The 18,385-nt window shown below is 38.8% G+C and overlaps 1 protein-coding gene across 1 annotated transcript in view; it reads right to left on the bottom strand.

Annotated features, from left to right (window-relative positions):
• The window catches only part of grik3 (glutamate ionotropic receptor kainate type subunit 3), a 437,968-nt gene that overhangs the window by 212,509 nt on the left and 207,074 nt on the right, over positions 1–18,385 (bottom strand). Inside the window, exon 8 of the mRNA XM_048613095.1 lies at positions 18,265–18,372. Within this exon, the coding sequence (XP_048469052.1) occupies positions 18,265–18,372 (108 nt within the window). The remainder of the gene's footprint in view (positions 1–18,264; positions 18,373–18,385) is intronic.

The raw sequence follows: 18,385 nt of genomic DNA, 5'->3' as shown, positions 1-18,385 counted from the left end.
AGCTTTGGCAAGCCTCTCATTCATCTAAGCGCTGGAGAATATAGGCTCAGCCTATTTGATCTTTCCTTACAGAACAGTCTCTCTTTCTGAGGAATTAGTTTGGTGAACATTTGATGTCCCACCTCTGCTTATTTCTACCAGTCTGAATGGATCAGATCCCTAATCTTAGGCAGCTCAATCAGGTAGGAGATATTTGGATTGTGTGTGTGGGTTCCAAGTGGGGCCAGCAATAAAGTTAAGCTTGGGTTCCACTTTACCTACAAGCAAAATGGTGAACCTACTAGCCCTTTCCATGCAGAAATCCCTGCCTTCCTTTAGATACCGGGTTTCACAAGACCTAGGAAATGCAAGTTGGCAGGGTTAAACCCAGAAGACAGGTTAAAGTTGAGCAATATTGTATTATTTAAACCACGGAGCATACTAATGGCACAATCCTTCGTACATACTGATTAAAAATAGAAGTGTGCAGACTGAAGTGGATTTTAATATTTTCAAAATATTAATATATCCAACCCAGCTATTATTTGTGATTAAAGTCCCCCTCTTATTTTCAAACAGTGTGTGTCTTCCTTCTTCTGCCTACCAAAAACATATCAGTTCACATTTGCCTATGTTGAAATTAATTTGTCAATGTGACACACATTCTGCAAGATTGTTGATGTCATCTCATTTCTCACTTTCTACCTTTCATCCTTTCTTCCTCATTCTGAACCAGATTTTGAAGTACTAGTTTAATGAAGTACTTTATTGATCAAGAAAGAGATAAGGTTTAGATCAGATAAATCTATGTGAAACAGGCCCACAACAAAGTTACATTGCAAGTCAATACAACACAGATCAAAAAGAGAATGCATTGTTGCTGTCTCCAACATTGATCAAGTATCATTTTGGATGATTGTATTCTATTCAGTTAATGTCAGGAAAGATATAATTGCATCTTAGCTGGTGGAGTTAAGCAACAACGAAGATTCTGGAGTATGGGGAATGTGATAACGAGGAAAGAATATTAGGTGACGGTTGAGTTTCTTCAATTGAAAATCAATTATCTCACTGCACTTTAACTGAAAACTTCAGGAACGTATGAAGAAAATTGACAGCGCACTAATTATCCACTGCAATGGAGGGTTGGCGTTCCAGAGATCGTGAACGGGGAGTGAAAAAGGGAAACCAGGTGGAATTTGTCCACAAATAAAATTAGATTTGTGAATTGGGCAGTGCAAGATGATCCAAAGAATAAGATAATGCATTACAATAGGAAGAAAATATTCGAGATATTAGGTATGTAAGTGGATGAGATGACTGCAATGTGAAAATGTGATAGATCGTTTGGTCCAATAAGATCAAAGTGCTGCATATGTCAAATGTCTGAAATATAAACAGAAAGTGCTAGAGAAACTCAGCAAGTCCGAGAGAAACTGAAAAGGCAGAAATAGTGCTAATGTTTCTAGTGCGCTGTGACTCTTCCTCAGAACACTTGATTTCCTGAAAGGTCATACTGGACTCAAAATGTTAACTCTGTTTTCTCTCTCCACAAATACTGCCAGACCTACTTTGTTTCTCCTTTAGGCTCTCTTTTGAGATGTTTTGGTGTTATTGTCTTAATACTGTTGTTAAAACTCTTTTGTACTTTTATTTGAAGAAATATTTATGGTTCATAAATCAAAGAACACATATTCCCCGGAATGCTGAGAGTAAAGTTATTCTCAATGTTATATTCCATTTTTTGCATCTTATCAAATTATGCTGACACACAGAGAATCCAGTTCAATGCACAAATTACCCAGTATAGCTTGTTTCTGATCTCCAATGCCACAGAAAATTGCCTAGTGTTTCCTCTTCAATTTATTATTATGAAAATCACGTCAGCTTGACCCTGACTAATAAGCGATGATTATTTGGCTGAATATCAAAAGAAAAAATTATGTGTGGAACCTTACTTAGCAAATGTCTTCTCGATTGGAGGCACATTGGAAAATAAGAATGTAACTTAAAAATTAAGATCTACCACAATTATGTCCAACGTAACCTAGAGTGATGTTGCTTTGAAAATGTTCATGTACCATCTAAAGTAACTCTGCCATATTCCTGATTACAGATGAGCTTAGCAAGCAGAGAGAAAAGCTGGAGTCATTTTTTACATTGGTGCTTGCACTGTTTGCCCTTTAGAAGATCTGTGGTCTAGGACTTTCATTCAGCATTTATAACATTGTATCCAACAACTTAACTGGGACAGAACCATAAATTCATGAAATAATGGGACTGCAATTCTCCCAGGAGGGGAAGGGAGCTAGATTTAGTAAAGTAATTGCTGATGTCTGGGATTCCAAACTGAAAGAACTTCAGTAGAAGTGCAACTTCTTTTCCATGACAAAGACTAATGCTTTGCGTACTCTATTTTCAGCTGTATACTTGTATTATTGCATAACATCTGTTAATAAATAAACTCATCCTGCTCCTCATTTTTTATGACTTGTTGTGCAAGACTGTACACACTAAACTATAACCAACAAAGTTTCCTATGATGTTTAACACCACATAAATCGCAAATTGTTTAATAAGGCATTCAATCTCAAAATATTTTGTACTCTTTCATAGAATGTGAGCATTTTTGGCAATGGCAGCATTTATTATCCACATCCCTAATGCCCTTGAGAAAGTGATGGGGAGCCATCTGTTTGACCTGCCTTGGCATGAAGCCATATCTACACTATTTTGGGGAGGGATTACCAAAATTTTGATGCAGCGCCAAGCAGCAGTGATGTATTTTTGTAACTCAGGATGGTTGACCTGTCTTCCAAGTAGTAGATGTCATGGGTTTGAAAGGTACTCTTAAGAAAATCTTGGCAAGTTTTTGAAGTGCATCTTGCTAGGCATGCAACATTGGCACACTGCACGTTGGTGGAGAGTGTGAATGTTAAGGTGGTGAATGGGGTGCCAAACAGGAAGGCATATTTGGTTTGGAAGGCATCAAGTTTCTCAAGAGTTGTTGGATCTGCACTGGAGCAGGTCATGAGAGTATTTCACCTCAATCCTAACAGGTGCCTTGCAGATGGTGGACAGACTTTGGGGGTGTAGATGGTGAGATGTTCCAGAACACTAGCCTGCACTTGTAGCCAAAATATTTAAATGGATAGTTCTATTAAGTTTGTAGAAAATGGTAAGCTTTATTCCTGGAAGAGGATTTGAGGTGTTAGTATTATTGAGCGTCAATGGAAGTGATTAGAACTATTTTTCATAGAATCCCTACAGTGTGGAAACAGACCCTTTGGCCCAACAAGTCCACACCAACTGTCAGAACATCCCACCCCACCTAATCTACATGTCCCTGAACACTATGGGCAACTTAGCATGGCCAATCCACGTAACGTGCACATCTTTGGACTGTGGGAGGAAACCAGAGCACCGGGAGAAAACCCACACAGACACGGGGAGAATGTGCAAACTCCACACAGACAGTCGCCCGAGGGTGGAAGTGAACCCGGGTCCCTGGCACTGTGAGGCAGTAGCGCTAACCACTAAGCCACCGTGCCGCCCTGTTGAACATGTTCATTGCCTAGTGTTTATATGATGTAGATGTTACTCAGTACTTGTCAGCTTAAGTTTGAAATCTGTCCAGGTCTTGCTGCATGTGGGAATGAACTGCTGTATTATCTAAAGCAAGGCGAATATGAGAGACCACTGTGTTATCCGCATTGAACAGCCTCACTTCTGACCTTATAACAGTGGGAAGGTCATTGATGAAGCTGAAGATACTACCCTGAGGAATGCCCTGTAGTGTTGTCCTTTTATAATGATTTACGGGTAGAGTCAGGCATTCCACCAATACAACGCCTCCTTCTCGACAACTGCATTATATAGTGTAAACATGGGGCCAAAATCATTGTAGCCCTGTAAAAAATGCATGTTTAGAAATATGAAATTAGACTAAAGAAACCTGATTGATTCCATATATCAAACTAAATGACAAAACCCACAGTGCCAACTATAACTGACTATGAGAGAAAAAAAACTGTTCTCTAAGTGAATTTTATTTTTAAATTCTAAGTTCTCGGAGTTCTTTGAAATTCAGTTATTTGATGTTTTATACGTAAGCAAAATTATATGTATCAGTAGGGACCTAAATATATGATGGACTTAAGTGAAATAAAAATGGTCAACATTTCAGAGATTCTTGAGTCAAAAGAAAACTTCATTGAAACAATTGTTAATTTTAATTTGGTATTAACTTCCCAGGCAAAGAATTCTTGATGTTTTAACTAAAAGGGTTTTCCATTGAAAATAAGCATGTGAATATTTGATGAGGAATGAATCAATTTTCTGTTTATAGGAATCAGTCTGCTAACAGGAATACTACCACCTGGAAAAAAAAAAGGGTGGGAGGCATAGACACATATACACAGTGTAATGCTTAATTGACAAAATGATTGATACAATCAGGTAAAAGAAGTAACATGCATGACACAAATAGTGCAATTGCCTGATGTCAACTGCTGTTGTTTGGAAGGACTCAGTGGCTTAAAAATGAAAGCATTGCTCTTTTAAAAACAAATGACATAACATTTAATTTTTGGCAGTTTTTTCCAGGCCCGACTGTCACAACAGCATTGGTGAATTGTTGACTGCACATGCTGTTCCAAGACCTGCGTTATATGGATACTGAAAATTCAACATTATTTGCTGTAAAAATATTCCTGGCCATAATGATACTTGAAGAGTTTTAAGGGCCTTTAAGGCCTGAATATTTGGACGTCTGGGTGCACAAACCCCAGCACAGGCTTTTAGCTACATATTATAGCTACACAACAGACCTGAACTATGAATGTCAATAATGTGGCTGACCTTTGCTAATGTCTATGAGCACATAGTTTTGAGTAATGACGTGCCCAAAGTAGTGGATTGTTCTAGCAAAATAATACAAATGATCACAAGGGGAAAGATTTGTAAAAGCCAAAGTAGCATAAGAAATTCGTTTGGTTATTTATTGAAAGTGTGTTCATAAATATGGTAATAATAGTCAAGACAAGCAGAGTGTCTCCAAGTGAAACCATATGATAATGACACTTTATGATTCACTGAGGAGACCACACTCACTAGTATGTTCAGTTAAATCAATTCTTTGCGAAAATACTGCTAGAAGGTAGAAGGAAGAATAAGTACTGAGGGAATCAAACTGCTATGAAGAAAAAGAAATCGAGAGTGCAGGGTGTACTCAGCAGGTCTAGTAATATCTATGGAGAGAGGAACTGAGTTCATGTTTTGAATTGAATATGATCCTTCTTAAGCACAGGTGGAAAAGATGTGGTTGTTGGGGAAAGGAACAGCAAATAAGATACTCTGGGATAGTGTAGAGGGTAGGATTGAGTAAATGACAAAGATGTCATGAAACAAAAGGCAAATGGAGTGGTAATTATTGTCATAAAGAAACAGCTTTGGGTCAGAATAATGTGAATGGCATATTGAACAACTCTGACCTCCTCCAGATCAGTGCTCCCTCTAAACTGTATAGCTGCATGTTCTGATGCTCTGTGCATGGTGATTGGCATGTCGCCATGGATCACAGCATTAATTTCTTGTTCCAGAAGTCGCAGCTGCACATAGAACTCTGAGGTCCATGTGAAGAAAAAGAAATTAGAGGGAACACATGCTTTGGAAGTAGCTGCAGCATAGCCAAGTTGTTCAAGTATAGTTACAACACTAGTATCTACCCAACAATGTGAAAATTGCATAGCTTGGACCTGTGCACAATAAGCATGATAAATCCAATCCGGCCACTTATTATCCCATCGGTCAACTCTCAATCATCAGAAAAGTGACGGAAGTGTTCATCAAAAGTGTTATAAGGTGGCATTCAGAAAGCAATAACTTACTGAAGCTCAATTTGTTTCAGTCAAGTTGTTTCAGTCAAGACCATTTAGCTCCTGACCTCATTACAACTTAGGTCCAATCATGGACAAAACAACTAAACTCCAGAGGTGTGCAGAGAGTGGCTGCCCTTGATATCAAGGCTGTATTTGACAGGGAATGCTATCAAGGAATCCAAACAAAAATAGAGTCAATGGGGATCAAGAGAAGACTCTCCACTGGTTAGAGACATAAATAGCACAAAGGAAGCTGTTTGTGGATGTTGCAGGTCAGTTATCTTAGTTCCAGAATATCTCTGTAGGAATAAAATCAGAAATTGATGGAAAAACTCAAGAAGTCTTGCAGCATCTGTGGAGAGAAAACAGAGTTAATGTTTCAGGTCCAGTGAACGTTCAACAGAACTGTAGGAGCTCCTCAGAGCAGTGTCCTCGCTCAAACCATCTTTAGACACTTCATTATGACCTTCCATCCATCAATAGGTCAGGAGGGGGAATTTTTGCTGTTGATTAAATAATATTCATCACCATTTGTGACTCTTCAGGTACAGTAACATATGCAGCCAAACCTGGGCAACATTTTGGCTTCAGCTTATAAATTGCAAGTCATTTTCATGTGACACAGGTGTCAGGAAATAACTATTTCAAACAAGGGGAATCTAACACCACTTGACACTCAATGACATTGCTGTCGTTGTATCCCCTAATATCAATGCCCAGAATGTGAACTGAAAAAGTTATATCAATACAACATCTGCAAGATCATAACACAGGCTCGGAATTCTGCTGTGTGTAATTCATTTCCTGTATCTGTCCACTTTCCACAAGGTACTAATCAAGAATGTGATGGAAATGTACAGCCACCTTCAGACTCACCCTGACAGTGGAAGAAAGTCATCCTCATCTGCGAGGGACCACCAATGATGATGGAACGTTCTCCATTTGCCTAAATGGATGTAGCTCCAATGACACTCAAGAAAATGACCACCATTAGGACAAAGCTGAGCGTTTTCTTGGCACCGCACCAATCACCTTCAGTTCATTCAGTACCAGCACATGCAGCAGTATGTACCATCTACAAGATGTACTGCAATAAGGACAGGGCAACTGATACATGGGAAACCACCATCTACACATTCCCCTAAAGTTACACACAATCTTGACTTGGAACTATATCTCACTGTTACTAGGTCAGAATCCTTGAACTCTCTCCCAAAATGAACTGTGGATGTACCTGCGTCAAATAGACTGCAGGGGTTCAAGAAGACTGCTCACTACCATTTTATCCAGGACGATAAGGGATGGGCAGTGAATGCTGGCCTAGCTATCAATGCACATATCTCATCAACACACTTAAAAAAAATAATGAAACTCAAGTTTCAGACTGCCACATGGCAAATAAAAACACTAAAATGGTGACAGATGTCTTAGACTAAATTTATTGAACTCAATATTGAGATCAAACAGCTGCAAAGTTTGAATCAGAAGTTGAATGCCTATTATTTGAGTTTTTGCTGAAGTTCAGAGAGACTCTGCAGCAAGTGAGTGTGAAAGCAAGGTGGTGAATTATAATGGTAAGCAACCGAAAACTGAGTGGAAGTGTTCTGTAAATTGATCCTTCAATGTCTGCATGGTCTCCCTAGTGTAGGGGGAGACCACATCCAAGCCATGAATACAATATTGAATAATCAACTGAAAGAAATACATGTAACTCACTGTTTTAACTGGAATAGTCTTGGATCGTGAAAAGAGAGAATGAAAAAGGACAGGGATAGCACTTTCTGCAATTGCACTGAAAGGTGCCACGGGAAGGAGCAAAGTGTTAGAGATGATTGTTTTATTTTCATTCATGGATGAAGGTCTTGCTGGCTAGGCAACATTTATTGCCTGTCCATAGTTGCCCTTGAGAAGGTAGTGTAAGTGAGCCTTTCGAAATGCTGCAGTCCACCTGCTGTATGTTGACCCACAATTTCTTTAGGAAGGAAATTTTCAGGATTTTGAACCAGTGACAGTGAAAGAACAGTGATGTATTTCCAGGTGAGGATGGTGAGTAACTTATCTTGTGCGTGATGGTGTTCCCATGTATTTGTTGCCCTTGTTGTTCTAGAGGACGTGGTCATGGGTTTGGAAAGTACTGTCTTATGATTGTTGGTGAATTTCTGCAGTGCATCTTGTAGATAGTACATACTGCTGCTACTGAGCATTGCCTTGCAGATGATGGATAGAATTTGTGGAGTTAGGAGGTTACTTGCTGTAGTATTCCCAGATTCTGACCTCCTCTTGTAGCCACAGTGTTTATGTGGTATGTCCAGTTGAGTTTCAGGTCAATGACAAATCCCAAGTTTGGTGATGTTGGGGGAGTCGGTGATGGTAACATCATTGAATGTTAAGGGGCGGTGGTTAGATTGTCTATTATTGGAGATGGTCATTACCTGACATCTGTGTGGCACAAATATTATTTGGCACTTGTCAGACCAAGCCCGTATTTTATCCGGATCCCTTTGCATTTGAACATAGATTGCTTCAGTATCTGAGGCATTGCAAACGATGCTGAACATTGTGCAGCTATCAGCTGCTGAGAATAATGCAAACTAAGGTCAAAGAGGTTACAGAGCTTCAGGGAGAACCAATAACAACCAGCCCGAGGATTGTGTCTTGGAGAAGTGCCAATCAGATGCTCTGGCATCTTGACTGCATGAGTATGTGCACTGTGCACCTTCTGGCATGGCAACAGAGAAGGGTTTTAACGTGGCTCCACTGTATGATTTGGACTCAGCTCACGACCCTATTGGTCAAAGGCAACAGAACCTTATGGAAAATCTGGTGAGAGGAGGGATAAAAACACACACCCCTGGAAGCCAGCCCCTCAGTGAATAAGCAGTGAACACTGAGGAAAGACTCACAGCAAGACTTGTGGTGGAAAATATGCAGCAACCCATGAAGACGCAGAAGATGATCCTCTCTGACCTGCCAGACCCACCTTCATGGAAGAGATCCAGCCAGAGAGACCAGAGACCAGACAGTAAGGAGATTCCAACAGCCCAGCTCAAACACATGGATTATTGCAGATAACATCCTTTCTCAGAGATAGAGGTAGATAGATGGTAAGTGTTGTGGGCATCTGGGAAATGTTCAGCTGGGGTTTTTAATAAGGAATGTCTTGTTAATAAAATTGAGCTGAACAGCAAAGTGAATTCTGCGTCTCTTTGTCTGCCTCACCTACAAGTACTTGGTTAAAGTTTTCTTTTTAAAAAATAAAACATTCAAAGTGTCTAAATCACAGTCAAAATATTTTATTTGAGAGTTCGAACATCCGCAGCATTTTGTTTTCCTTTTAGTTCTGTGAAGCAGAATTATGAAAGGTTATTAGGTTCTCGTTTGTCAGCAAGGAACTCAGTGGAATGTACATGCAAACATTGTGTATGCTGAATCACAAGAGAACTGTCAATATGGCTATAAAGCAGAATATTACTTGGAAGAGAAATTGCTTTTATGTTTCTGAGTCAAAGAGTAACAGAATGTTACAGCTCAGAAACAAGCTTTGACTGTTTCTTTCTATGCCTGAGCTATCTAGTCTAGTTCCACTTTCCTGATCACACACTGTAGCCTTTAATATTCCTCTTTGACAAACAATTACCCAATTCACTTTTAAAATAATTTATGGACTCTGCCTCAACACCAGTTTTGTGGCTGAGAATTTCACATTCTAACTGTTTTAACTAATTCTTTCTGTGATTATTTTAAATTTGTTCTCTCTCTCGTTACCGTGTCAGCCAGTGATAGAAGAAATCTATTACTTCAAGTTGTTAACCAGTGGAATAGAAAGTTGCTTGGCACCAAGAATGTGAGCTTAATTGAAGAAGATTTAAGTGGAATTCAACTAATAGTTTGCATTGGCCTTGAGGGATATTGCCATTTAACGGAGACTGCACATGAGCTTGTTGCACTCCTACTAAATTTCTCAGTGGGCTTTTTAACACAAGCATTAGATGAGTGGAATTCAAATTGTTAGCGGGCTAATTGGATAGTTCCTAAATTCGTAAGGATTAAAATGCTTGGTTATCCTGTGCCCATCAAGTTAATAATGTGCAAGCATTGGGTAAACATCCTGCCTGCTCATTTTAATGATACTCGGGTGGAGTCAACCACTGAATGTGCTGTTGAATGACAGTAGGCCTCAGCCTGGGGTCCCCATGTCTATGTAAGCAGTGCACCTACACCACATAAAGTCAAGTTTCAAAGCTTGAAGGCAAGGTTTGTGCTGGCTGGAGCCAGGGGTGAAACTGCTTGGACATGATTCATTGCTCTGCGGGAAGGAACAACAATGGTGCATTAGGAAAGCTACATTGTTGTACTGCCATCGTTTGGTCAGAGAGACAGAGTGAGAGAGAAAGAGAGGGAGATTTCTTGTCTCTTGGTTGACCCTCCAGATAAGTGTTGAGAAAACAGTGGGGGAAAAGCAATGTTATGCCAAGGGTTTTAGGACTCTGGAGCAAGCATGTGCTGATCTCATGGAGCTGCTGTCCAATGGGCATAACTACAGTAGAGTGGGCAGGGGTGGCTAAATAGTAAGGAAAAAAAAAACACATAGGCAGGGAAGCACGTAGAGTAGACCAACTAGCAACCAGCAGTACAAATTATGGAATATTCTTTCAATAATGTAACAATGAGATAAGAACTTGGCATATATCTAATTATTATGTCTTATGGTATTTAGTCTTAGTTTGTAATAACGGTTTATAATAATTTGTGATAAAGAGCTGTGAAGTAGCCCAAGCCTGACCTTATCGTTTATTTTTTCAGCCAGTCCATCTTGAGCCAAACTCTTGGACATGGGCATAAAACCACATGACAAAATTGTCAATGGCATTAGTCTGATGTGGAGGGAATGGTGTTAAGGTCAAAGTAAAGTAATAAATACATCCCTGAAGTAATTTCCTAAGAAATACATCACCAGCCTCACAATCTGCTTTCTTCACCTAACTTTACACCTTGTCTACTAACATAAGATACAAACATAACTCAAGCCTTTCATTCACATACTTGACCTCACCCAGACACATCATGTGTCACTGGGTATGAATGGTTTGTAGTTAGGCCAGAGGAAAGATGGCCTCAGTTACCAACTTCTCACAGGGTGAGGTTGCCAATGCATTTTGATGCAAGGATTCACATGAGGACGTTGAAGGATGGTACACCAGAGATTACTGATGCCATGCACATAGGAATGCTTGGTATATTGTCAAACCTTGAGCAAGTATTTGATTGCTTGGCACATCAATCTATTTAGACTTCTGTAAACTTCAACAACTTTTGAAAACACCAATCACTAGTAGAATCAAAACAATAGCCAGAAATTATCAATCCAGCAATAAACCTGTAAGTTCTTGATGACACCTTGAAAGTGTGATGAATTGTTTCTGCAACTGAATGTATTAATTGATGGCTTTACCTGGACTCTGATTGTGTCAAATCATTTGCATGCTAATTGACAACATGGCCTGTCTGAAGTTTATTGCACTTGCTTATCCTTTACCAATATGGTGTCTTGTGGACTTCATTGTTCCTACCTGTGAACTAGGAGGCCTGAGTTCATGTCCCACCTGTACTAGAAATGTGCAATTACATCTTTGCAGAAGTTGATCAAAAATATCTAGGATGTCTTGTGCAATTTACCCCAGAGGCTTATGCACACGTTTCAGCTGACATTTCAGAGTTTTACAAGACAATTTCTCTCCCAAGTCCATAGCCCACAGCTACCATGTTGCATTGAAGTATGTATCTTTCAATATTTCACAGAAGGCAAAGGAAGAGTGAATTGGGGAAAATAATTAAAGAAAGAAGTGAGATGTAACAGACAATTAGGAGAGAACTTTGGCAATCTTCTATAGTTCTTGCTGGGAAAAAAATGTGAAAATGTCCAACTGAAGAGTTTTATTAATATTTTCTTCAACCAGATGCTGTGTTACTTGGCTTCCATGTAGGAATTTTTTAATGTGTCAAAATTTTAGGTCTCTGTGACCTGAAATTGAAGTGAGTTCCAGAATTGAAGATGTTGATGTCACAACAAACCATGTCAAAAAAGAGCAAGCAATAATTCTGTGAAACCACTCATGCGCAAAGTATGTGATCGTAAAGTACTATTTAGAAAGGCAAAACTCATTAAGCTGTTAGAGCTGAATGCTTGATAGTCAGGGTTTCAAAACAACAGAGGTTACAGGTAATGTTTAACATTGGCTCCTGAAATAAGGAGCATGGAATACATTGAGAGTACAGTTGTATGCAGATGATAGTATAACCATTGCAAATGGCTCCAATTGGTTTGCTGCTCTTGACTGAATGCAGGGTTCCTCAAAATTAACTAATCAATCAACAGATGATGAAGCAGTCAGTGGAGACTGGAACATAAGAAACAGGTCTGATCACATTAACCCTGTGGCAGTACTTGCAGATTATTAAGTAACATTGCGTTTTTCCATGCATTAGGATCATTGTTTGGATTTGGCAAATGGTTTTACAGCAAGGTATCTTGCAAGCTGCCAAAACTTCCCATTTATCATGACTGAAAACCAGCACCTACTTCCCCGAGCGTATGGGGTTTAACTATCATTAGTCTCCTAATTTCTGATTGTTGAGTCCAAGTGGCTTTCCTTTGAAAACCCTTTATTTGTAGCATTATAAATGCACATATTCTCTTGGATTCTGGTGAAGGTTCTGCTCCCTTCCAGATCTCTCTGAATAATCATTGACACTATCATTGCATCATTAGACATAATCATCATCCTATATATTCTGCTGATATCTCAATGTCCCACAGGTAACCTTATTCCCCCATGTGAATGTTTTCCTTCCTACCACTACACACAAGGTCCTGGACATCAGTATTAGTCTCTGTGGTGCTTCAATCAATCTCCTTGATCTAGTCTAGTCTCATGTTAAAATATTTGATGTTCTGCGTTTTTCCTTTCTAGCATCTGAAGGTTTCTTTCCCAGGTGGGTTGTAGAGCTCTCTTCTTTCTCTTCTGAAGATAGTTCCATATTTCTAAAAATGTCTCTTGTTCAATTATATCAATGCATTGTAATTTGCACTTGATATTGCTTTTTCAACCTTTATGTTCTCAGTTGCAATGTTTTCATTATGAAGCTCTTTCTTTCTGTTGATCTCTTATCCATATTCTCTCCCTTGGCTGTAGTTTCAGTATATCTAGTTTTTGCTATGATTTATTAAAATTTCTAGCCTAGGTTTTCATTTGTTCTTCATGCATTTTCATTCTCGTATGGCAATGCTCAGTGACTTGAAATTGTAGCCTCTGAGCCAGAAATAGAAATCGTGCTTCCAATCTCCTCTCCTTCAGTACCATTCTGCAGTGGGAATGTTCTGTAGCTTAATAATGCAAGGCATACATCTTCGTTCATTTTCAATAATGCCTCGATTGTACAAACACCTTGGTCAGCTTTTCCCTTCACTTGAGGATAGTATGGTGAACTTATGATGTGAATAAAATCATATTCACATGCAAATGTTTTGAACTGCTCATTTGCAAACTGCAGAATGCTGTTTGAGATAACAATGTCCAAAACATTATGTATTGGGAAGACTTCTTCTGTGATTCAACCACTGCTACAACTGTGATTTTGAGTTGATGATTTACCTCAATCCATCACAAGTAGTAACCTATGAGAATAGTGAAGGTCTTGCCTTTGAGTTTGAATAAAGCTATTCCCAAGTGTTCCAAAGCCTTAATGGGAAAAAAATGATGATGGTAAAAGTAATGAATTCTTCCCATGGCTGTGCATCACACATGAAATGCAATTAGTGGTCATTTCTTGCTTTGAGTTTGAAACCCCTGACCACTCAATGACTGTTGCACCCTCAGAGGACACTTGATAGTGCCCAATGTCCTTCATAAATTCACTGATGTATTCTAAGTCTAACTGCCCTTGTTATTACTAATCTCTCATTGAAGACTAATAAGACATGAGTGCAGGATTTCTATACTGCTTGAGGTCAGAAATCACACAACACCAGGTTGTAGTCCAACAGGTTTATTTGAAAACATAAGCTTTCAAAGCCTCACTCCTTCTTCAAGAGTGTGATTTCTGACCTTATCCACCCCAGTCCAACACTGGCACCTCCACACTATGGCTACACTGCTTGGAATATTGTTTATGTTATGGAATTATTCAGTGTGTGGCCTGATTAACCTTGCAGACAGTATTTTTTTCTCCAAATAAATTCTTTATCATATTTGTGAGGTTCATGCTGAATGTTTTGAAACTTCGAATAGGTTGGCTTCAACCTCTTTTATGAAGTCTATGTTTGCTTTCTGTGTTGCATTTACTGGTATTCTTGATTCAGTTTCTAATGGAGTGAATCAGCTCACTCAGTTTCTTCCATGGTGCTTCATTATCACTTGAACGAACACCCTGTTTTGCTTTCAAAATTCTGCTTGTCTAGTGATCTTCGCTGCATTTTCCAGCATTAAATCTTCTCTGTCTTGTAAAAGGTCTGACACACCTCATTAGAAACTCTGACCAGAAATGGTTTTGTCTTCAGCTCCTCATATGTGCAGTTTTCTGCTGCCTGTAAATGTCATTTATGAACAAATTTCTGCTTTCACTAATCTTCAATCTTCTTTGATTAAATTTTACACACTCTCCTCACATTGAAGTACACAGTGAAAGCCTTCAATACTTCTTCATATGACAGTTTATTTTTATCAATGTCCTGTCTACAATTATATCGTTCAGAATGGTTGCAACATGTAGTTGCACTGACCTTGCCTAAGCCTGAAGCCATCCATAAACTATCATTGTTTTCTTTCAAATTTTCCATTCCTGGATCTGTGTGGTTTGTCAATCACTTGTAGCAGCTTTGCAAGTGGCAGGTAGGTGTCCTGACGCTGCATATTTTACTATGGCTCTGCTTTTCCCAATGCATGCTGCTTCAGCATGGTTCTCCCTCTTTTCCCGCCTGTGTCTATTTTCCAGTCTTCTGCTGTGCTCGTGATATCCCCCCGTTTCCTGAAGAATTTGAAAAATTTTCTATTTTCTTTCTTGACTATGCGGTTCACTTTGATAGTTACATTCAATGCCTGCTGCCACCATGTTTGACCTTGCATCTGACTACTTTTTCATCTCCGAAGTACTGCTTCTTCAGTCTGGGTGCTTTCCTTAAAATTCTTTATTTCAAGCAAGCTAGATACACACATTGCCTTAGACATTGGTAGACCTTCTGCTTCCTTCTTGAAAAGGAGAGAGTAACATCAGGATTATATCTTCAGACTTCACCATCACTACACATTCTACTGATGTCTTATTTCCCTACAACACTAACACGCATTGGTGTGCATGTGACTGCGGCTAGAGAGAAGGAGGCAACTTGGTAAGGTGAGTAACGAAAATAGCACTGCCAGGAAGGAGAAGAGAAAATCCAAAGCCAGATGAAAGATTTTGATGGAAAAGTACTTAAACCACAATGAAACTGGAAGAAGAAAAGGTGACTTGACAGGAGAAGACAGAGAAGGGTGAATAATTAGGAATGTGCCAATCCCAAGTACAATGAGAAAGGCTACAATAAGAAGGAGTGAGTAGCTTTGTTTTGAAGTTTATTCAGGAAGTGATATCCCAAATTGATTAGGAGATATTTTCCAGGAGTGAAAAAGCTTTTTAATTCCTGAATGAAATTTGGCCCAGTTGAATTTCACTCATGAAATTTCATTCAATCCAGCAATTCCCTGTACGACAGTAAACTAAATGTCACTTAAAATCCAACCACAGTTGACACACCGGAGCTTATGCACTAATTAGCAGTGTCGGCCACAGACTGCATAAGGCTGAGGATGGAGTGACATAAAAAAAACTTTGCAGAACCAAAAGGATTAAACTTGATAAACATTATTTCATTTCTTTTAAATCTGGTCTTTATCTTTGGTTCAACAAATTTCAGGAACCGTATATTGCAATTACTTTTATCCAATAGTCAATCATGCTTACAACCTTTGAAGTCAACCAAATCACATTTAAAACAACAAGATAAATGTGTACAGTCGTACTATAATAAGCATTACTCCTTAATTAGCGAGACAAGATTTATTAGTTGAATATTTCTCAATCCTAGTGCTAAATGCATTCATCATGCGTTCAGCTTAATTCTGGTTTTGTGTAGCCCTCCCAGTGATTGATCTGCTCTGCTTTACCATTAGGAATAGTAGTCTAATTTCTTTCTCCTGTTTCTATAAATAAATTGCACTGCAGAGGTAGAGATAAGGGTGTTGTTAAAATGAATATTTACATTAGTTCTTTGCATGTTTCAGAGCAACACTCATAATTTAGACTATCACTTTCTTATGGAGTTCCTTAAGGTGCCACTGGGTTCTAGTATCATTCAATCTGTAATCAAAACATCCACTTGCTTTTGAGATAACAAGGTGTCGAGCTGGATGAACACAGCAGGCCAACCAGCATCAGAGGAGCAGGAAGGCTGATGTTTTGGGCCTAGACCCTTCTTCAGAAAAAATTGCTTTTCCCTATTTTAACAACCTCAAAAACAATTGCTTCAAACAGCATCTGTAATGCAGTGTACATTCCATAACTCTTAATGTTCTCTGTTCTTTCTCTGAAGGCCTTCATCTTCTTCCAATCCTGTGGAATGTGGTTACCATCCATTATTTTTTGACTATTCCCATGTGAGCTATGCTATTGGATACTTAGCTGAGTTCAGTCATGGCCTCTGAGTATCAGCACACTTATCAACTACCGGTGAGATTGGGGGGCGGGGGAGGTGGGGGGGGGGGGGTTGCACTTTAAAAATGTGATCAGGAGTAGGAGCCATTAGTGATTTTCTTTTCCTCTTCTCAAACCATCAGGGCACTAAAGCAAAATATAGTGTCCGACTGAGAACATTTAACGGAGAAAAGATTTGGATTCAAACTTCAGACTATTTAGTTATGTAAATCATACACTTTTGACTTAGTTTCATTTTTATTCACCTCAGGTAGTCTCACAAAATATCACAAAAAATTATGACTTCTTAAAATGGTATTAGGTGACATGTGAATAAATTTGTAGAAGTAAATGGCCTTTTTTCTGTGCTGTAACTACTGCATATTATCATGGAACGTTGAAGCATACAATACTGATCTTACGCACAATCTCATTGCCCCTTATTGCATTACTGTCTCCAGTACTCCCTGTGACAGTTGATCTTTATAGAGCTATGATGGCTAAGTTTCACAGTAAAATCAATACTTAATCTGATAAGAGTCCAACAGAGATTTAGCTATTCTGATAGTTGCAACTCATGCATGGAATCACATTCACTTATAATTCTGATGCTCACACTCAAACAAATACACAAACATACACACTCTACTTTCTATTTGTGGTTTACACACAAATTCTCAAATTATGCCTCACATGTACACTGGCATTCCTAGACCTCTACAGTAATCAAAAATGTCATAGAAGGACAACATTAGAAATCACAGCAAGGTATTAGCTTTTTGCTAATTGTAAGTGAGATGAATTTTGACCTCCATTTTTTTCATATATGTTTTACTATACAGAATTAGAGAAGGAGTGTGAGTGGAAAATGGACAAAAGTAGTAAAGATATTGATATAGAAACCAGGTCAGGACCTGAGATGGAAATTGAGGAACAAAAATAAAAATTGCTGGAAAAGCTCAGTAGGTCTGGCAGCATCTGTGAAGAGAAATCGGAGTTAACGTTCTGGGTCCAGTGACCTGTTCTGAGGAAGGGTCACTGGGCCCAAAATATTAACTCTGAATTCTCTTCACAGATGCTGTCAGATCTGCTGAGCTTTTCCAGAAACTTCTGTTTTTGTTTCTCATTTACAGCACCCACAGTTCTTTTGGTTCTTGTATGGAATTTGAGGAACTAGTTTAGAAACAGAGATGGTTTAGGCAGGGAATTTCACAGCTTGGGCCAAGGCAGCTAAAGGATTTGCTACTGATGGAGAGTGAAGAGAAGGAGCATACATATAAGACCTCAGCAGTGAATTCCTGTTAAATGTGAAAATATTAAGTTTGATGACTTGGAACACGAATAGACTATCATGCAGTACAATAGCTGCAGCATGATTACTGTTAATAAATATATTTAAAATATAAATCGTGCAGTTGCTATTTGTTAACACTGGTGTCTATTCATTACAAAAGTAATTTGTTTACTAAACAGAACATTGGATGAAGAGTGTCTCTGTAAATATGTGTCTGACAGGCATTGTTGCATAATAAAATATGAGGTTAAGTTGGAACTATAAAGAACATGGTTAAGAGAGGGTATATTTGTGCGCACTGTTATATGAAATATTATGCTTCATTTTGAAACATATCAACTGAAATAATTACAACATCATGCTCTCAAAGAGAGGAAACATACTGACCTTTTCAAGGCCTCCTTCCTTAAGGCTGATAACATCCAAATCAAAATCAGTCCGCAGTCCAGTGCTTTTGTTAAATACGATTCGGCCTGTTAATCCTTCCCATTGAGCCTCAACAGAAAAA

This window comes from Rhincodon typus, chromosome 27, assembly GCF_021869965.1.
Source record: "Rhincodon typus isolate 14 chromosome 27, sRhiTyp1.1, whole genome shotgun sequence".
Lineage (NCBI taxonomy): Eukaryota > Metazoa > Chordata > Chondrichthyes > Orectolobiformes > Rhincodontidae > Rhincodon > Rhincodon typus.
Note: the sequence above shows the minus strand (reverse complement) of the source record. Positions and strands in the feature narration are given on the sequence as shown.